Raw genomic sequence first — 23,358 nt, forward strand, 5'->3', positions numbered from 1 at the left:
AATAAAAATGTAAATTAGCAGTATTATTAGACATTTGTCTTTTAAATAAAGTCAGTTCGCTGCCAAACGTCCTGCTGCTGTGCACCTGATGCTGAGCAGCACCTAGTTTGCATGATTATTTTATTATTAGTAATGATAATAATAATAATAATAATAATAATAATAATAATAATAATAAATGCCTAGTTTGCTACCAAACATCTTGCTGTTGTGCACCTAATGCTGAGCAAAGACAGCCATTTGCGAGAAGCATCTGGTTTGCATGGTTGTTTCCGAGGTACTGTAGGCCTAAATAATAATAATTATTATTATCATGGTCCACTTACTGTTTTTTATTGTTTAGTTTTTTTAAAAATAGTTTTAGCAGGACCAGAATAAAAACACATTGGGCTCAGTTGCTAAAACAAAGGGTACTATTTTCTAAATATTTTATTTCCTCCTATTGATTATGATTCGGCTATAAATAAATAAATATATATAAATATATATATATATATATATATATATATATATATATATATATATATATATATATATATATACATACATACATACATACATACATACATACATACATATACATACATATACATACATACATACATACATACATACATACATACATACATACATACATACATACATACATACATATATATATATATATATATATATATATATATATATATATATATATATATATATATATATATATATATATATTTATTTATTTATTTATTTATTTACTTATTTATAGGCCTAGCCCAGGGCAGGCTACGCTGAATATTTTAAATAAGTGGATTTAAATAAAATACAATAGGATTGTTGGCTGTGCATGAGCAACATCTCAGGTATAGCCAACACATTTAAGAGCTAAACTAAAAGAAGTTTAAGGGCAATACAATACGGTCAGCCCCAATGCCTTTACGGTCAGCCCCAATTTCACACAACAAGACTTTTGAGACTTTCTAAAACACTGGATTAATAAAAAAAATTTCAAAGGAACAAATTAAACACATTCTTATAATACATAATAAATAATGTGTTGTAGTTCAGACTAACAGATGAGCTCTCTGTCTGTGCGTTGCGCTAATAGTGAAATTGACATTTTCTCTTTGTGACTAAATTATGTTATACAACAGGCCCAGTTTCATATTGCACATATAAATATTGTATATAGGCTACTATTAGGTGCTGCCAACTATTTGCATTTTATTTCATGCATTTACTATTGCATGAAATAATAAAAAAGGGAAGAGCGCTCATAAAGCGTGTGATGCGCACAGGAATTCACACATTCTGAATTTTATCTTAACCCTAATTCTGCTTAAATTGTTGAAAATCTTTAAAATGACAGGACTTTAATTAAGCCTTTTTCATCTGGAGAATTACAGTTATTAATAGCTTAGTCCTTATTAATGATCAGTTAATAAAATACATAATTTACAGATCTACTGAAAAATAAGACGAATATGTAATAACTTTAATACTTTTATTAGTGCTGTCAATCGATTTAAAAAAATTAACGAATTAATCGCACCTTCTTAAAAAAACGAATCGCGAAATACTGAAACTTGTAATTTTGGCTATTCAAATGTAAAATTAATGTAAACGCAAGACAAAAACTATTTAAATTCAAAATATAATTGTTTATTAGAATTAAAATTAAAAATATAATTGTTTAATAAAATTTTTGTTTAACTTGTAACACAGATTTCTTCATGTAAACAACATACCCACAATAAACCATCACGATCCTGGCTTGACAGCCATATTTATTAAAGAAATTAAAACACAGGCACTTTAATGTCATTTAAATTTTAAAACAATCAATGCCAATAAAGAAAACATTGATTTTCATGTTGGATTCTAAGTGGACTGCAAAAAAATGCCAAAATACAGGAATTGCAGATATGGAAAATGAAAAAGTATAATAATAAACTATAGAATACAAACCCTGCACTCATTGTAAAGTTTTATTGCTGTGAGTTGAGAACATTAGTTATAGAGTAGATACAATTTAACTTAATCCTCCTTTACATTCATCCAGTTGCTAAGACTAGGAGTATCCCGCAAGTGCACAGAGACTCCCAAATGCCCGCAAATGAATGATAATTTCTCGCAAACCGTCGTTAAATACATTGCACACCCACTCCCCCACATCCCTTCTAGCTCTTCAGGTATAGCCTATGTCGCGCGCAACTCACTCCCACCGTCTTTCAGGTACATCTCGCGCGCGCACGCCCCTACTCAGATACGTCGCTCACTCCACCCCTGACACCCCTCAACGGGCCTGACACAGACACACACACAGACACACACACAACGCAGTGCAGACGTTTTGGCCCCAACGGCCTTCCATACTGGAGCGACTCCCCTCAGATTCAATACACATGAACACGTTCATCAAATTTGCTTAAACTAAGCATCCTAAAGTATTACTGTATTTCACAAGGATTCTGACACAACAACACGAAGCATACACTTTCGTTGCGTTTAATGAGGAAACACGCTAAACTTGGAGGGCTCATGCTGAAAGGCAGAGTAATGCCCTGTCTTTGACAGCTTGCGACTTCACCAGAGACTTTCTGAGTACATTCACATAAGACACCAATACTCCGATTTTAATATGATTAAGATTATACTCTTATTAAAATTCTACCGTCTAGCCTAAGCAGTGATTTTATTACCTTAAAGGTACTCCGAGTCACGAAATGTGGAGGATTTTCTTTCTGTTCGCCATGCGGTATCAACTTACAAAAGAAATTTAAAAATGAAACACCCGAAATTGCATGAAACTTTGGAGAGCCTGGTGATGCGACTAATTGTTTTATACTGAAACTTGCCTTTAAAAAGTGCTTCCTTGGTCTTATCCACATTTCTTGCATGTTAAACACACGTCCACCACAACAGGAAGTAAAAAAAACTGCAACTGCGTTAATTGCGTTAATTTTTTTAACGCATTAATTGTTTAAAATTAATCGCATACGTTAACACACAATTTTTTTATAATTTATAGCTTTACAGTGCGTGCGTCAAAGATGTAGTCATTGATGCAAGCCTGCTAACTGATCAAATGTCAGAATATGTAAACTTAGTTTATATATATAATTAAATAATAATAATATTTAAAAGCCTGGGTGCTTGTCCACAGAGGGCTCTTATTTTGAGGGCTACGTCACGAGCTCAGATTTGGTTGACCAATTAAAGGAAAGTTGGCGTTTCAGCATCGCCTACATGTGTATAATGAATTTTGAAGTCATGTATCTGTTTTCTTACCCTAAATTTAAAAAAGTGAAATTCGAGCCAAAATCTCGTTTTTTCGTTTCTTGTGACCAAATGAAAAATGGTAAAACAGCCGTTTTCTTCATTTTCCTTTTTTGTTTTAAAACGAATATGGATTGGACGGAAAATACACTGCGGTCAAGTCAGCCGCGGTTCGGAAAAACACAGTCAAGCCAGCCGCGCTTTATATTTCGGTGCGCGCGCATTATTATCACTACAGTAATGTCAGCAGCCACACAGAGAGCGCTCCACAAGAGCACCCATTTCGCCTAGAACAGAGAGATAACAACGAAATATAAGTTTCTCCCCCTTTCCTCCCACGTATGCTTTATTAAACATTTTATTAGCTCTTTTTTGACAGTGTTGTTATTTTGAAAAATTGGTTTCTGGGCTAACCTGTAATTTTCTTTAAGTTTATCTTTTTGCTTAAAGTGACTTTATAGCAGATCAAACGGACAGAATAAATACACTATTTCTAAATACCCAGAATGCGTTTCTATTTCTCCAAGCCAACAACATTACATTGCAAATAAGGTTAAATGCAATTTTATACAACGTGGCTAACCTCAGAAAGTGAAAACAATCATAAAGTAGTCCAACAAAACATTGTATGAGTTACAAATATATGTTTATTTAATTTAAAGGGGATTTAAAAAGGTATGCTTCTTTCAGTATATGGGATATGGGGAATTATTACACTTTAGATGACTGTAAAGACCTTATTTGTTACAAGTAGAATAGAACAACAATAAGATCTGATGCAGGAAGTCTACTGTATGCATACATCATATGAAGCCTGTCTTTCTGCAGCATTTTGGAGAAATGTACCATTAACACAGTTTAAAGTGCTATAAAAAAAAAAGTAGAAAAAAACAAAGCTTGGTTCTGAAACAGGATGTACATGCATAACTCATGTGAAAGACCTCATTTAAGTGAGGAGAAGAAAACAATGGACAAGACATCCAATATTATATGCATACCTCATAATAATTTACTGCAGCATTTTGGAGAAATATGCTATTAATGAGCTATAAAGTCTTTAAAGTGCTATAAATACAATTTATAAATATAAATATAAATAAAAGACTGATCTGGTCTGATAATGGATGTCCCATGCTATATCCATATATACCACATATGAATCCTTTTTACTGCAGCAATTTAGAAAAAGAAATTGCTCATTTAAAAATGCAGAAAAAAACAATAGTCAGGTCTGATACAGGACATCCCATTCTAAACCTCAGATAAAGACTTGTTACTGCAGTGTTTTGGAGAAATTTGGTATTAACATTACTCAAACTCTTTTAAAGACCCAATTTCCAATAAGTAGACAAAAACAATGATCAGTTCCTGTACAGAACATCACATACAATATGCATACTACATATAATCACTTCTTACTCCAGCAATTTGGAGAAGTGGGACATTAACATAATATAAAGTGCTATAAAGACCACATTTCAAATAAGTAGAAAAAAACAATGGTCAGTTCCTATACATGACATACCATGCTATATATGTACTTCACATGAAACCTTTTTACTGCAGCATTTTAAAGACACAGGGTATTAACATAATATAAAATACTATAAAGACCGCATTTTAAATAAGTAGAAAAAATAATGGTCAGTTCTTAAACAGGACATCCCATACTATATGTGGACTTCACATGAAACCTTATTACTGCAGTGTTTTGGAGAAATTGTATATTATTATACTTCAAAGTGTTATAAAGATCCCAATTCAAATAAGTAGAAAAAAACAATGGTCAGTTTATATACAGGACATCCCATAATATATCTGTACTTCACATGAAACCTTTTTACTGCAGCATTTTGGAGAAATTGGGTATTAACATAATATAAAGTGCTATAAAGATCCCATTTCAAATAAGCAGAAAAAAACAATGCTCAGTTCTTGTACAGGACATTCCATAATATGTGTGTACATCACATGACACCTTCTTACTGCACTGTTTTGGAGAAATGAGGTATTAAAATAATATAAAGTGATATAAAAACCCAATTTCATATAAGTAGAAAAAAAAAACAATGGTCAGTTCTTATACAGGACATCTCATACTATATATGTACTTCACATGAAACCTTTTTACTGCAGCATTTTGGAGAAACAGGGTATTAACGTAGAAAGAGTACTATTAAGACCACATTTCAAATAAGTAGAAAAAAACAATGGTCAGATCTTATACAGGACATCCTAATCTATGAGTGTACTTCACATGAAAGCTTTTTACTGCAGCATTTTAAAGAAACGGGGTATTAACATAATATAAAGTACTATAAAAACAGCATTTTTAATAAGTAGAAAAAAACAATGGTCAGTTCTTATACAGGACATCCCATACTATATTGTGTATTTCACATTAAACCTTCTTACTGCACTGTTTTGGAGAAATTGTATATTAATATGATTTAATGTGTTATAAAGACCCCATTTCTAATAAGTAGAAAAAAACAATGGTCAGTTCTTATATAGGACATCCCATACTATATGTTTACTTCACTTGAAACCTTTTTACTGCAGCATTTTAGAGAAATTGGGTATTAACATATTATAAAGTACTATAAAGACTGCACTTCAAATAAGTAGAAAAAAACAATGTTCATTTCTTCTACAGGACATCCCATACTACATGTGTACTTCACATGAAACCTTCTTACTGCACTGTTTTGGAGAAATTGTATACTAATTTAATTTAGTGTTACAAAGACCCCATTTCTAATAAGTAGAAAAAAACAATGGTCAGTTCTTATACAGGACATCCCATACTATATATGTACTTCACATGAAACCTTTTTACTGCAGCATTTTAAAGAGACGGGGTATTAACATAAAATATTATAAAGACCGCATTTTAAGAAAGTAGAAAAGAACAATGGTCAGTTCTTATACAGGACATCCCATAATATGTGTGGACTTCACATGAAACCTTATTACTGCAGTGTTTTGGAGAAATTGTATATTATCATATTTCAAAGTGTTATAAAGACCCCAATTCAAATAAGTAGAAAAAAACAATGGTCAGTTCTTATACAAGACATCTCATACTATATCTTTTTTTTTTTTTTTTTTTTTTTTTCCCTCTCCGCTGTCACCACTGCCTCGCATGGTTCAGGATTGGTAGAGCTACGCATCGATGAATTTGCTCTTCAGTGTTTGAACTCTCAGTAATGATTAAATCACACTGAACAGAGCTAAACTGAACTGAACTGAACTTAAACACCAAAACCTGAACCACACTGTTCCAGTTACTATGACCATTTATGTGAAGCTGCTTTGACACAATCTACATTGTAAAAGCGCTATACAAATAAAGCTGAATTGAAAGCTGAATATCTGTACCTCACATGAAACCTATTTATTGCAGCATTTTGGAGAAATTGGGTTTTAACATAATATAAAGTGCTATAAAGACCCCATTTCAAATAAGTAGAAAAAAACAATGGTTAGTTCTTGTACAGGACATTCCATAATATGTGAGTACATCGCATGAAACCTTCTTACTGCACTGTTTTGGAGAAATTAGGTATTAACATAATATAAAGTGATATAAAAACCCCATTTCAAATAAGTAGAAAAAACAACAGTTAGTTCTTATACAGGACATTGCATATTATATATGTACTTCACATGAAACCTTTTTACTGCAGCATTTTGGAGAAACGGGGTATTAACGTAGAAAAAAGTACTATTAAGACCCCATTTCAAATTAGTAGAAAAAAACAATGGTCAGATCTTATACTGGACATCCTAATCTATGTGTGTACTTCACATGAAAGCTTTTTCCAGCAGCATTTTAAAGAAACAGGGTATTAACATAATATAAGGTACTATAAAAACTGCATTTTTAATAAGTAGAAAAAAACAATGGTCAGTTCTTATACAGGACATCCCATATTATACTGTGTACTTCTTATTAAACCTTCTTACTGCACTGTTTTGGAGAAATTAGGTATTAACATAATATAAAGTGATATAAAAACCCCATTTTAAATAAGTAGAAAAAAACAATGGTCAGTTCTTATACAGGACATCCCTTACTATATGTGTACTTCACAATAAACCTTCTTACTGCACTGTTTTGGAGAAATTGTATATTAATATGATTTAAAGTGTTATAAAGACCCCATTTCTAATAAGTAGAAAAAACAATGGTCAGTTCTTATATAGGACATCCCATACTATATGTGTACTTTACATGAAACCTTTTTACTGCAGCATTTTGGAGAAATTGGGTATTAACATCGTTATTAACACAGTCATTGCTTTAGACTCGTCCGCTTTTTGACACGCATTCTGGGTCAAACATCCTAAGTTTTAAAGTCTTCACAGTGATTTGCGACATGGATACCTCCTAATGGTGTTGAAAGAGTCACATACTGTATTTATAAGGTACAATTCACCCTAAAATATCATTTTGTCTTCATATAATGATGTATTGGCGGCCGCAAAATCACACATGACGTGAGCTGTTACTACAGAGGGCGGACTATGATAGACGCGCGTGTACGGCAAGCCGTTTTAGCATTTAAACCTTTGATCTGACTATCCATAAATATATTTAGAGATATCTCTAATTATATTTTGACTAGTCATAATTATAATTCGACTAGTCAAAATATAATTAGAGATATTTCTAAATAAATTTAATTAAATATGAATTAAATATATTTATGGATAGTCAGAACAAAGGTTTAAATGCTAAAATGGCTTGCCATATGCGCGCGTCTGCTTCAGTGAACAGAACCTGCAGGTTGTGACTAATAAAGTAGTAAACAACATTCAGTTTGTGGAACAGAGTGATCTTTCAGGAGCCGCGTGGGACGTATGAACAGCACTTAGCAGTGGAAATGAAATCGAAAACGTACACATTATTTAAACAATCATATCGCATTTTAGAGTAATGATTACGACGAGCATTAACCCTTTTGAGTACAGAGGTACACAAAAATGCACGTCAACATGATACACTTGATAGCGCCGACATCAGCGACGCCGAAGAAATAGTAAACCTGCCTAAACTGCTGAAAAGAGTCACGACTGTCCTGTGTAATGAAAAGACGGCCACCCTGTCACTCATCATGCCCAACATGAAGACAGACATCCATAATAACCTCTCAGAAGATACACATAAGTTCAGGATTATTTTATAGAACTGCTGATTACCTGGAAATGTGGATTTTTTTTTTTTTTGCACACACAAAAAACGCAAGTGACCAAGCAAAGCCTTAAGCTCTTACTGTTAAATTCAATTGAATAGAAAGCTTATTTTTTTGCACCTTTACTTAAATTGTTCCTTAATTTTGTCTCTGTCATTCAATAATATTTTTTAAGAAGTTTTTAAATAGTTTTATTTTCCAGAGACAGGCCTGTTTAATATATTTTCTAAAAGAAGGTTCAGTTTAACAAGTTAAAACAAAAGAAATACATAAAAAATTGTTTACTTGGTAAAATTTGCATGTAAGTTAAATTTTCAATTTTTATTCCAAATATCGTGATACATATCGAATCGTGAACATTATATCGTGATACACATCGTATCGTGAGCTGAGTGTATCGTTACACCCCTATAAAGTACTATAAAGACTGCATTTCAAATAAGTAGAAAAAAACAATGGTCAGATCTTATACAGGACATCACATACTATGTGTACTTTACATGAAACCTTTTTACTGCAGCATTTTGGAGAAATTGTATATTAATATAATTTAAAGTGTTACAAAGACCTCATTTTTAATAAGTAGAAGAAACCAATGGTCAGTTCTTATACAGGACATCCCATACTATATATGTACTTCACATGAAACCTTTTTACTGAAGCATTTTAAAGAAATTGGGTATTAACATAATATAAAGTTTTATAAAGACAGCATTTTAAATAAGTAGAAAAAACAATGGTCAGATCTTATACAGGACATCCCATAGTATATGTGTACTTCACATGAAACCTTTTTACTGCAGCATTTTAAAGAAATGGGGTATTAACATACTATAAAGTGATATAAAAACCTTATTTCAAATTAGTAGAAAAAACAGTGGTCAGTTCTTATACAGGACATCCTATACTATATGTGTACTTCACATTAAACCATCTTACTGCACTGCTTTGGAGAAATGGTGTATTAACCTAATATATTGTACTATACACACCCCATTTCAAATAAGCAGAAAAAAAACAATGGTCAGTTCTTATAAAGGAAATCCTAATCTATGTGTGTACTTCACATGAAAACTTTTTACAGCAGCATTTTAAAGAAACAGGAGTATTAACCTATTATAAAGAGCTATAAAAACCTAATTTCAAATAAGTAAAAAAAAACAATTGTCAATTCTTATACAGGACATCCTATACTGAATGTGTACTTCACATTAAACCTTTTAACTGCACTGCTTTGGCTAAATGGGGTATTAACCTAATATACGGTGCTATAAAGACCGCATTTCAAATAAGTAGAAAAAAACATTGGTCAGTTCTTATACAGGACATCCCATACTATGTGTGTACTTCACATGAAACCTTTTTACTGCAGCAATTTAAAGAAACGGGGTATTAAAATAATATAAAGTACTATAAAGGCGGCATTTTAAATAGGTAGAAAAAAAAGAATGGTCAGTTCTTATACAGGATATTCTAATCTATTTGTGTACTTCACATGAACCCTTTTTACTGCAGCATTTTAAAGAAACGGGGTATTAACATTATATAAAGTACTATAAAGACAGCTTTTTAAATTAGAAGACAACAATAGTCAGTTCTTATACAGGACATCCCATACTATATATGTACTTTACATGAAACGTTCTTACTGAACTGTTTTGCAGAAACGGGGTATTAACATAATATACAGTGATATAAAAACACCATTTCAAATAAGTAGAAAAAACAATGGTCGGTTATTATACAGGACATCCCATTTTATATGTGTACTTCACATAAAGGCTTTTTACTGCAACATTTTGGATAAATGGGGTATTAACCTAATATAAAGTGCTATAAAGACCGCATTTCAAATAAGTAGAAAAAACAATGGTCAGCTCATATATAGGACATCCCATACTATGTGTGTACTTCACAGGAAAACTTTTTATTGCAGCATTTTGGAGAAATGGGGTATTAACATATTATAAAGTGCTATAAAGACCGCATAAGTAGAAAAAAATAATTGTCAGTTCTTATATAGGACTTCCAATACAATATATGTAACTATATATGTACTTCACATGAAACCTTTTTACTGCAGCATTTTGGAGAAACGGGGTATTAACCTATTATAAAGTGCTATAAAGACTGCATGTCAAATAAGTAGAAAAAACAATGGTCAGTTCTTATATAGGACATCCCATACTATATGTGTACTTCACATGGAACCTTCTTACTGCAGCATTTTGGAGAAATGGGGTATTAACATATTAGAAAGTGCTATAAAGACCCCATTTCTAATAAGTAGAAGAAAACAATTGCCAGTTATTATACAGGGCATCCTATACTATACACATACTTCATGTGAAGACTTCTTACTACATCATTTTGGAGAAATCGGGAAATTACATAATACAAGTGTTATAAAGACCCCATTTTTTAGAAGTAGAAAATACAAAAATAGTCAGTTTTTGTAGAGGACGTCCCATAAAATTTGCAAACATCAAATGAAGCCTTCTTACTGCTAGATTTTAGAGAAATGGGGCACTAACATAATATGAAGTACTATAAAGACCCCATTACTTATAAGTAGAAAAAACATTAGTCAGTTATCATACAGGATGTCCTATAATTTATGCATACTTCATCTGAAAACTTATTACTGCAGCATTTTCGAGAAATGGGGTATTAAACTTATAAAGTGCTTTAAAGACCCCTTTTCTAAAAAGTAGAAAAAATAACAATGCTCAGCTCTTCTTATTACTGAATACTCGTAGAGGACGTCCCATACTGTATGCATACTTAATATGAAACATTCTTACTGCCACTTTTTGGAGAACTGGGGCATTAACATAATATATAAAGTGCTTTATGTTTTTGTACAGGACGTCCCTCACTTTATGCACAATTTACATGAAACCATCCTACAGCGGCATTTTGGAGAAATAGGTATCAACTTAAAGTACTATAAAGACCTAATTTTTTAATAAGTAGAAAAAAACAATGGTCAGTTCTTGTACAGGACATCCCATACTACAGTACATGTATACATCAGATAAAGACTGCAGTGTTTTGGAAAATTTGGGCATAAACATTATATAAAGTGCTTTAAATACCCAATGTCTAATAAGTAGAAGAAAACAATGGGCAGTTCACGTTCATGACATTCCATAATATATGCGTACTTTACATGAAACCTTGTCACTGCAGTATTTTGGAGAAATGGGGGAATAACAACATTCAAAGTTTCATAAAGACCCAATGTCTAATCAGTAGAAGAAAACAATGGTCTGTTCTTAAAAAGGACGTCCCATACTAGAGGCGTCATATGAAGACTTCTTACTGCAGCGTTTTAGAAAAAAGGGACATAATTAACTTTTAGGTGGCTATCAAGACCCCATTTCTAATAAGTAAAAAAAAAAAAGGTCAGTCACTTCAATAGTCAATTCAATAGTCAGTTAGGTTGATGGCATAATCCCAACTGTGTGAAGCTATTATTGTACCATTACTACAAAATGCTATTATTGGGGATGATGAGTGGTGCTGCTCCAAATGTAGGGTACATAGACAAAGCGACCTGATATGTTTGGTTAATTTCATAGAGATAGTTTACCCAAAAGTGAAAAAAAAACGCACTATTCACTGGCAATCAAATGGTTACAAACATTTATGAGTTCCTTTCTTTGGTTGAACACAAAAGAAGATATTTAGAATTAACCTGAAAACTGGTAACCATTGACTTTCATTTTAGAAAAAAAAAACAATTACTATGGAGGTCAATAAATATAGTCCCTCAGCAGGAAGAGAACTGCAATTTTTTGTATCCTTGACACATTTGGAGTTGTAGAAAACTGTGATGTTCTGTCTGTCCTTGACACATTCGTCCTGTATAAAAACTTTGTTACCCCATTACACAATTTCTCCAAAACAGTGCAGTAAGAAGGTTTCATGTGAAGTACACATATAGTATGGGATGTCCTGTATAAGAACTGACCATTGTTTTTTTCTACTTATTTGAAATGCAGTCTTTATAGTACTTTATAATATGTTAATACCCAATTTCTCTAAAATGCTGCAGTAAAAAGGTTTCATGTGACGTAAACATATAGTATGGGATGTCCTATATAAGAACTGACCATTGTTTTTTTCTACTTATTAGAAATGGGGTCTTGATAACACATTAAATCATATAAATATACAATTTCTCCAAAATAGTGCAGTAACAAGGTTTAATGTGAAGTACACAATATAGTATGGGATGCCCTGTATAAGAACTGACCATTATTTTTTTCTGCTTATTAAAAATGCAATCTTTAAAGTACTTTATATTATGTTAATACCCCGTTTCTTTAAAATGCTGCTGGAAAAAGCTTTCATGTGAAGTACACACATAGACTAAGATGTCCTGTATAAGATCTGACCATTGTTTTTTCTACTTATTTGAAATGGGGTCTTTATAGTGCTTTTTTCGACGTTAATACCCCATTTCTCCAAAATGCTGCAGCAAAAAGGTTTCATGTGAAGTACAGATATAGTATTGGATGTCCTGTGTAAGAATTGACCATTGTTTTTTTCAACTTATTTGAATTGAGGTCTTTATAACACTTTGAAATATAATAATATACAATTTCTCCAAAACACTGCAGTAATAAGGTTTCATGTGAAGTCCACACATAGTATGGGATGTCCTGTATAAGAACTGACCATTATTTGTTTCTACTTATTTAAAATGCGGCCTTTATAGTATTTTATATTATGTTAATACCCTGTTTCTTTAAAATGCTGTAGTAAAAAGGTTTTATGTGAAGTACATATATAGCATGGTATGTCATGTATAAGAACTGACCATTTTTTTACTTATTTGAATTGGGGTCTTTACAGCACCTTATAATATGTAATACCCTGTTTCTCCAAAACTCTGCAGTAAAAAGTTTTCTTGTAAAGTAAACACATAGTTTAGTATGTCCTGTAAAAGAACTGACCATTTTTTTCCTACTTATTGGAAATGGGGTCTTTATAGCACTTTATATTATGTTAATGTCCCACTTCTCTAAATTGCTGGAGTAAGAAGTGTTTATATGTAGTATGCATATTGTATGTGATGTTTTGTACAGGAACTGATCATTGTTTTTGTCTACGCATTGGAAATTGGGTCTGTATAACACTTTGAGTAATGTTAATACCAAATTTCTCCAAAACACAGCAGTAACAAGTCTTTATCTGAGGTTTAGAATGAGATGTCCTGTGTCAGACCTGACTATTGTTTTTTTTCTACATATTTTAAATTAGCATTTTTTTCCAAATTGCTGCAGTAAAAAGGATTCATATGTGGTATAAATGCATATAGCATAGGACAACCATTATCAGACCAGATCAGTCTTTTATTTATATTTATAAATTGTATTTATAGCACTTTAAAGACTTTATAGCTCATTAATAGCTAATAATAGCTAATAAATGCTGCAGTAAATTATTATGAGGTATGCATATAATATTGGATGTCCTGTCCATTGTTTTCTTCTGCTCACTTAAATTACAGTAGGTGAGAGTTCAAAGTGACTATTACGCCGCGTCATATACCGCCGCCGTTTGAAATAGGAGCCGCTTTGTTTTTAGTGTATGACCGCAGTTTGTGAATGAGCCGCCAGGGGGCGCAAAGGGACGGGATGCGAACCGACAGAAATAGCCCACACAGCAGCCTTAAATATGCTATTGTGCTTGTAAATGAGATAAAACAATAAGTCAAAGCATTATAATTCCTTTATTAATCATTTAAAATTTGTTAACAGGAATTATTGTTATTCTAAACTTTTTAAGTGCAAAGAGGATTCTTTTTGAAAAATAGAATTGAAGAAGTTAAAGACAACTAATATGAAAGCACAAACATTCAGTACAAATATTCTAAGTATGCCTAAATTAAAAAATTAAAGCAGTCTTTTAGCCTAAATGTAAAGAGATTTTCAGTGTTTGCTATTTTGGTAGGACTAACACAAGACCTTTTCATTTATGTTTTAATTTACCTTTTTATTTACATTTTCGTTGTTGATTATATTTTACTATTTAATTTTATGTCACAATTATTGTACATAATAATAAACGAATAATGAAAAATAATAAAAATAGGCCTTATGTATTTAAGGACATGTGGTGAAACACTAAGAAACGGTCAGGCGCATGCATGGTCTAAAGAGCTTAAGTTGAATACTGCTTCATAAAATAATTTTGCCGCAGGACATATCTCGCAGGTTTATTTTTAATAGTTTTCAGTTATTTTTTTTGTTTCAAAACAACAATGTTCTCTTTAAAGTTCTCTTTAAAGTATAACTGTTGTTTTGTTTTTTTACTTAATGGCCCAGTATGTTTTGTATTTTAATTTCAATTTTAGTCACCTTGCATATGCATTTGAAATATAATGCGCGCATAACCGCGGAAAGAAAAAAAAACTGTCAAAGGTTAGAGCTAATTCATCAAAAGGTCGCATTCTGCTTTCACTCTCCCCAAAAAATGCTCTGTTTGAACGATTTAATTATTATCATCGTAACCACTATATAATTATTTAAACTTTCTCTGGTGTTTATTGTTTTTAGAAAATATCTAAAATCTTAAAAAAAAAAATATCTTGTAAAATGAAAGTTTAATTTGACTTTAACGGTTTCATTTATGTAGGCTACATAGACCTATACCTAAACTGTTATAGCTTGCTTTTGCTTGTTTTATATTGGTTTATTTATTTAATGCGGTTTTATCCGATAATAATTCTTTAAATTATATTTTAATATGGCTCAGGCAATTTTTTCAAGATTTGACACTTGTTTTGAGTCTACAAAAGGGGACAGGTAATTTGTAAAGATTTATGTCTTTCTGTTGTCTTTAATATGGTGTATAGATTATTATGCGTTATTGAAACATCAAGGGGAAGCAACAAAGTCACTTATAAATTAAAATTGTATTATGCAACAGCCTTTAAAACGGAAACATAAGGGCGATTATAAGCAAAAAGACCTCAGCCTATAAGGTTAGATGTTTTCTTTCCCTTATTTATTTATTTATTTATTTATTTATTTATTTATTTATTTATGTGTTTGACGCATGTAACTCGTGTGCGATCGGTGTAATGACGGCAAGCCGTCTTTCCCAGACTCGGGGCAAAAAAAAAAAGTGTTATAAAAATAAAGTTGCCGCAGGACATAAACGAAGTCCTGCAAGTTTAGTTTTAATAATTTAGTTCCAGTTCTGTTCAGTTTTTTTTTCTCAAAACGTCTGTTCTTCTTTAAAGTAAAATTTTAGTTTTTTGTTGTTGTTTTTTTTACTTGTAATGGCTCAGTATCTCAATATATGTATAACTTAACAGCCACAAATATAAATAACACAACTTGCGGGTGCAACCAACAAGGGTTGTGCATTTTAGTTTAACTTTTTGAGCGTTATAAGCAGTTCGGTGTTAGTTTTTATATCAAACCGAAACTAAACAGCGCATTCTCTCCACCTCCTCGTTCATAACCAGCTGGACACACGCTGCTGAGGCAAGCAGGAGAGATAGCCTACTCCGTCATTCATAATCTTAGCTGATGTATCTGAGTCGAAAGAATATATTAAAGAGGAATGTTCTTTTAACAGTCCCGATACGTTTAATCTTTTTATTTTTTTTATTACTTTTTTTCCTGTCATTTCTCTTCATCAAATTATTTTTTAAGCTGCTTGATTATGTTAAAACAGAAAGCAGAGCCCGTCAATTGAGAGCGATGCATGTCATGTGTTGCATAATTGCCTTTTTTCCAGTGCGTGCGTGATCAATTTCTGATCCTTTTTTGCTCGGGCTCTCACACACAACCTTTATGTCTGCTGTGTCTTTAATATGGTGTGGAGATTATTATGCGTTATTGTAACATCAAGGGGGACGCAGCAAAGTAACTTATAAATTAAAATTGTATTATTTTATGCAACAGCCTTACATTTAAAACGGAAACATAAGGGCGATTATAAGCAAAAAGACCTCAAGGCTAGATGTTTTCTTTCCCTTTTTTATTTATTTGTTTATGTGTTTGGCGCATGTGTGCGATAGGAAAACTAGTGTAATTACGGCAAGCCATCTTTCCCAGACTCGGGGCAAATTCCGCCTTTCCTTTCACTCCGTCCCGAAGCCATCCACTGCGTAAAACATATGCTGGATAAGTTGACGGTTCATTCCGCTGTGGCGATCACAGACTAATAAAGGGACTAAACCGAAAAGAAAATGAATGAAGAATGAATGAATAAATTAATAATAATAAAATAAAAATAAGGTAATAATCTTTAAACACAAATTCCGCGTAAGCGACCTTTTTATTTTTAGAGATGGTACATTTGAATTGCCTCTTCCCACTTCCCCCACCTCAAAATTGAAAGTTGCAAAGAGAACTATAGCTCATTTACACCTTGATGCCTTAGCATCAATAGCAAAGAGCACAGCCCATTCACACCTCAACACAGAGCAAGTTTAGCGGAAGAATGTCAAATCAGAATCACGCAGATGAAGCACACCAGCAACTACTTTCATGAAACTATTAAATGTGTATTGTCATAAATTTGCTTATTTGCAGCAGCTTTTTTTCGCGCAACAGAATTGCAGCGTTGGGAAGCCGTCAATGAATAAAAACAGGGTCAATAGTGAAATCGGCTTTTCATTGTATCCCTATTACCTATATCAATGCATTGAAGGCCTTTTATGGTGTTATCACGATAGAATAGCCTAAATTATATTGAAATAATTTAAAGAACAAAGTTATAAAAACTCACATTACATAAATAAACAATTAAAAATATGTTTAGGTTGTCTTTATTTAATTGCCCTCGTGATGATGGTGTGCTTTATCATTATGTGCGTTTTACTTACAACGTGATTCAAATGATGGATCTGCGACAGAGAAACTAGGGGTTTTGGGAAACATGCATCACTATATCCTTTTTTTCCCCAAACTGTGCATAGTTCAGCCGGGGAAAGCACCCCATGTCCGCTAGTGCCGCGCGCCTCTTTCTCTGGGCAAAAAGGAGTTGATTTTTAAAATATTAAATAGATTAATTAAATATTCAGCAAAAGAGACATTTATTTCATATTTTACTATGCATTTCATCTGATAGGCAAATCTTTATAGCTTAATTAAACACATATTGTCAAAACCCACACATAGGCCTATTGTATGAAAATGAAAAGGGCATTTTTTGTTATTATTAGACTACTATTTATTTGTTGCCTAGGCTATTTTCACATTTTCACATTTGAGGTGCTTTATTGGCATGACAAGTAACTGTACGTTCGTTTTGCCAAAGCAGTGCAGCGTCGCGTCTCACAAACAAGACAAAAAGGGCAAAAAGGGCAGTAGTGCAAACAAATATGGGGGTTGTTGTTGCGCGAGTACTGAAGAGCGGTGTTGACGTGGTGTTGTCAAGAGCGGTGTTGTTGCGCGCCTACTGAAGGGCGGGACCGAGGGTGTGCCGCGTCGCGGGGGCACTTTTGATCATTTTGGAAGGGCACTTTCTATCCAAGACTAAAAAGGGCATGTGCACTGCACAGGTTGAGCCCTATTTAGTGCACTTGATATGCAGCTCCGTCTCAATCAGCTGCTGAGGGCACAACCGCTTCCCCACCGGCAGCCATGTCCGCTGCCCTCTTCTAACATGTTAGAAAATACTGCAAATCAAGCTGTCGGTATCTCCCCGCGGTTGAAATTGTTCGCTATTCGAAAAAAAAAAAAGAATAAATATCAGTGCGCAAGCTTTCTAGATTTATTTTAGGCCTATATTCAGCTGTTTTAATCTTGCAATTCTGATAACTTTAAGAGATAATGTCTGTTTTTATCAACTTGTCTGTCATTTATTTCTCATTTGCTACTTATTTTATTAATTTGTTGATGTTAATATACTACATATAGTCTTGTATATGCATCTAAAATCCTTTGGCATTCAAATTTGCTTTGAACTTGAAAGAGAGAAAGAATCTGATTTTACCCGTCAGAGCACATTGCATATGCCTTTTTTTAATAACATTTATTTAACAAATATTTTAGCACATCGAAAGTAATTAAATTACCTGTCTTTTGATTAAAACCTTTATGCAAAAAGATCAGAAAAAAAGGCAATATATGCGATATGACATCGCTCGCATGCCACGATTTGAGGATAAATTGGCTTTTAGGCGCTGCTTTGAATAAAATAAAACTATTAAAAAGCACATTAAAGACACTCATAAAATAAAACATTAATAAAGGAGTATCTTATGAAAAAACACCAATTGACGGGCTCTGCTTTCGGTTTTAAAAGAATCAAGCAGCTTTAAAAATATAATTTGCTGAAGAGAAATGACAGGGAAAAAAAGATTAAACATATCGGCACTGTAAAAAGAACATTCCTCTTTGATATATTCTATCGACTCCGACACATCAGCTAAGATTATGAACGACGGAGTGTCTCCTGCTTCAGTAGCGTGTCCCGCTGGTTATAAAGGAGGAGGCGGAGAGAATGCGCTGCTTAGTTTCGGCTCGATATATTTAATTAAAAACTAACACCGAGCTGCTTATAACGCTCAAAAAAGTTAAACTAAAATGCACAACTCTTGTTGGTTGCACCTGCGGGATGCACAATGAACCTAACGCGCCATTATTTTAATTCTATATTCGTGAAGAATGAGCCAACCGCATATGCTAAGTCAGTCCTGTTGGTCGGGACTCTCTGCTTTATAACTTATTAGTTTATTACAATAATCACACTTAGCTTTGCCATCGTTCTTCACCACATATAGCCACTCAACACATCTTGCGGTCTATCTTTAATGTTTAGATTATTGAAGGTGCTATTGATGTTTTGAGAAAAAAAAGTTAATAGTACTGAAACTAAATTATTAAAAATAAACTTGCGGGACTTCGTTTATGTCCTGCTGCAACATTATTTTTATTACACTTTAAGTGATCTGCTTGAGGTAGGTCACGTTTATCAATGGTAAGTTTTAGCCTAAGTTTACATCAATAACATAATGTGCATTGTCCTTTACCATACAAAAAAAGTAAAAAAAAAAAAAAAACATTTATTTATATAGCATTTATTTTTAAATGCATTAAAAAAACAAGCGCATATCTTAGCCTTGAGTTTGTTCACACTCTGCCTGTATTAACATAAATGCTGTATTTTAATATAGCTAATTTTGATTAGCTTTAACTGACAGCCTTTTCTTCTTTTTCCGCGGTTATGCGGCATTATATTTCACACGCATATGCAAGGTGACTGAATATGAAATTAAAATACAAAACTTACTGAGCCATTAAGTAAAAAAACAAAACAAAACCGTTATACTTTAAAGCAGAACATTGACGTTTTGAAACAAAAAAACGGAACTGAAACTAAATTATTAAAAATAAACCTGCCAGACTTAATTTATGTCCTATTTTCATTATTTATTTATTTTCATTATTCGTTTATTATTATGTACTATAATTGAAACATAAAATGAGATAGTAAAATATAATCAACAACGAAAATGTAAATAAAAACGTAAATTAAAAACATAAATGAAAATATCTTGTCTTAGTCCTATCAAAATAGCAAACTACATCTCTCTATATTTAGACTAAAAGACTGCTTTATTTATTTATTTATTTATTTATTTATTTATTTATTTAAGACTACTTATTTGTACTGAATGTTTATGCTTTCACTTTAGTTGTCTTTCATTTCTTCAATTCTATTTTCCAAAACGAATCCTCTTTGCACTTAAAAAGTTTACAATAAACCAGGTAAACAAATTTTAAATGTAAGTTGAGGTGATCGCAAGTTCACAACTGTGAGGTGATGTGCTCTACCGGCAGAATAATCTATATTATTTTGCTGTTTTTTATATGCGCACGTTTAAGATTTGAGATAATAACATTGCCATGATAGTCAAAGAAATCAAAACATTATTTTCACCCCAACGCAATTTAATCGGGCACTGAAGGCTAATAACTTAATTCTTATATTTGCTTTTTGACTTCTCACCATGTATCTTTTCTGCAGCATAGTATAGTGTAAGAGCATGTCTATTACCAGAAAAACTAAATTAAAATTATATTTTAATTGAACACATCACATCACATACAGTAAGCTACGCCTACAGAACAGTCTGTTTAGCATCGTGAAAAGACAAAGCTGAATATCTGTGGTTAAAGTGACACCCAGCGGTCAAATGCTGCTGGCGCATCAAGTACCGCCGTCGCCGCGGTATGAATGGCGGCACAAGGAACACATTGAAGTAGTAACATCTGTAGGTCTTTCACATGAGTATGCATGTACATCCTGTATCAGAACCAAGCTTTGTTTTTTTCTACTTATTTCTTTATAGCACTTTAAAGTGAGTTAATGGTACATTAGTCCAAAATGCTGCAGAAAGACAGGCTTCATATGATGTATGCATACAGTAGACTTCCTGCATCAGATATTGTTGTTCTATTCTACTTATAACAAATTAAGGTCTTTACAGTCATCTAAAGTGTAGTAATGCCCCATATCCCATATACTGAAAGAAGCATACCTTTTAAAATCCCCTTTAAATGAAATAAACATATATTTGTAACTCAAACAATGTTTTGTTGGACTACTTTATGATTGTTTTCACTTTCTGAGGTTAGCCACGTTTTATAAAATTGCATTTAACCTTATTTGCAATGTACTGTAGTTGGCTAGGAGAAATAGAAACGCATTCTGGGTATTTAGTATATTTAGAATAAATAGTATATTTATTCTGTCCGTTTGATCTGCTATAAAATCACTTTAAGCAAAAAGATAAACTTAAAGAAAATTACAGGTAAGCCCATACACCAATTTCTTAAAATAACAGCACTGTCAAAGAAGAGCTAATAAAATGTTTAATAAAGCATACGTGGGAGAAAAGTGGGAGAAACTAATGTTTCGTTGTTATCTCTCTGTTCTGGGCGAAATGGATGCTCTTGTGGAGCGCTCTCTGTGTGGCTGCTGACATTACCGTAGTGATAATAATGCGCGCGCACCAAAATATTAAGCGCGGCTGGCTTGACTGTGTTTTTCCGAACCGCGGCTGGCTTGACCGTAGTGAAAAACACCCTGATTGTACACGGACCGTATAAGCTCGTGAATACAAAATTAATTAAGTGATAAGGTTTACATTGAGGCGAAAAAGATTGAGGCACACACATGTAAAACAGTTTGACTCTGTAAATGTTCCTGTTTAAATCGTCCAGTAACGTTAACAACAAACAGGAAGTTAGGCGAACTGCTAGACTGGTTTTCCCCTGAGATACAGATATACAGTTTTAATCCCTATACGTGAAGTATTACCAGACAACAATTCGTTGTATATGTGTAAACCTTTAACAAATGAAACTTACCTGTGATGACACCGATGATATTAAACAAGACAACAGAAAAACTGATAAAAGCGGACATTCTTCCTCAATTTGACAGAATCCCTTGGTATGAAGTGCGCACGCTGAGAACGGGTATGACACTTGTGAACGAGGAAGAGGAATAAGCGAGTTCTAAAAAGAAAGGGAAAGAAAAAAGTCAAGTCATCATGTACGTAGCGTACGTTTAAAAGAAACCCCGTGTAAGGGGAGGTGTCAAACTGTAAAGCAGACAAAGGTTTAAGCTTCAGAGGGGTTTATTATATATATGTGTATACCTGGTATCTATATTTTTTTATCTAACGTTCATTTTATTATTTTTTTTCTCTGTTTTTCTGTTATAATGAAGAGGGACAGAAAGACCTAAAAGGGCACAAAAGTGCCTAAAAATAAATTTATTTACCTAAATGTAATTCAGAATACGTCTTTCTGTTGTTGTCGTCGTCGTCGTCGTCGTTGTTGTTGTTGTTAAAGTATTTCAATTGAAATTGCACAAAATAAACATTAGGCTATCTCTTCTGTGAAACATAAAACGTAATCAAGTAACACAATAATTGTGCCAAATTTAAAATCTTTGTTCCTTGCTTTTTAAACATGGACAAAACAAATATTTTAATTATTCTACAGAGGAAATTCACAGATGTGAAGGATATGAACAATACTATATCCAGTGGAATAGAAATTAGAATAAGCAGGGGCCAGGGTTATTTAATTGGTGCTGGGAGCCTGGGACTGACAGATTATTGGGAATATTTCCGTGATGACACACTTGAAGAGTTCGAGAACGTTGTAGGTTTATTAGTAGTAAACAGACAACACAAAAGTTAAGATGTGCACATGTAACCATCATTAGACACAGGATTACAACTGGAATAATATAAGCAATGTCTATAGGGGTATAAAAATAACTAGGATGTTGTTTCATGCAGCAAATTGCAAATAACTTTTGATGTAATAATGATGTAATAATTGTCATAAATAAGAATTGGCGTACGAGTGATAAATAAGAACTTGTGTTGTTTAATAAATATTTATTAGTATGATTTCATAAATTGCTAGCAGACCACTAAACATAATGAAATAGTTTTTTTTTTTCTTGAAATGAGCAGAGAACTGGCCTAATACTATTTTAGATTTTTTAGAACATATAACTTCTTGAGTTATCAAAAATATATATTTGTAAATAGGGGTCATTCCTTAGCATCAGTATTGATTATATTTTTAAATAGCCTACATAGGCACAATTTAATAAAAAAAATCCCAACTCAGGCATCAAAGAATTTATGTTATATTCTGTTTTATTCTTATTTGAACACCGATTTTTTGACATGATATGTAAATAATACAAACTGATTATGATGCAGTTCATGCAGTATGATGAAAGGTTTGAATAAGGGAAAAGCTTATTATTCAGAGACTCTTTTTGCGTTGCAAGTTTTTTTTTTTATTCTTCCAATTCTACACTGACTGTTCTGTGACATTATTTCTTTGTTCACTGTGAGTTCCAGTGGAATATGTTTTCACTAAAA

General features: G+C 32.7%; 1 protein-coding gene across 5 annotated transcripts in view; it reads right to left on the minus strand.

Moving 5' to 3' along the window:
- The window catches only part of crfb4 (cytokine receptor family member b4), a 143,865-nt gene extending 121,926 nt beyond the window's left edge, over window positions 1-21,939 (minus strand). For 4 of the 5 annotated variants that reach the window (XM_087267152.1, XM_087267153.1, XM_087267150.1 and 1 more), the window contains exon 1: window positions 21,815-21,939. In XM_087267152.1, the coding sequence (XP_087123278.1) occupies window positions 21,815-21,872 (58 nt within the window). In that variant the 5' untranslated portion in view covers window positions 21,873-21,939. 5 annotated transcript variants of the gene reach the window in all.
- Between the last annotated feature and the right edge of the window lie 1,419 nt (window positions 21,940-23,358).

Source organism: Danio rerio, chromosome 9, assembly GCF_052040795.2.
Source record: "Danio rerio strain M-AB ecotype USA chromosome 9, GRCz13ab, whole genome shotgun sequence".
In the NCBI taxonomy this organism is placed as follows: Eukaryota; Metazoa; Chordata; class Actinopteri; order Cypriniformes; family Danionidae; genus Danio; species Danio rerio.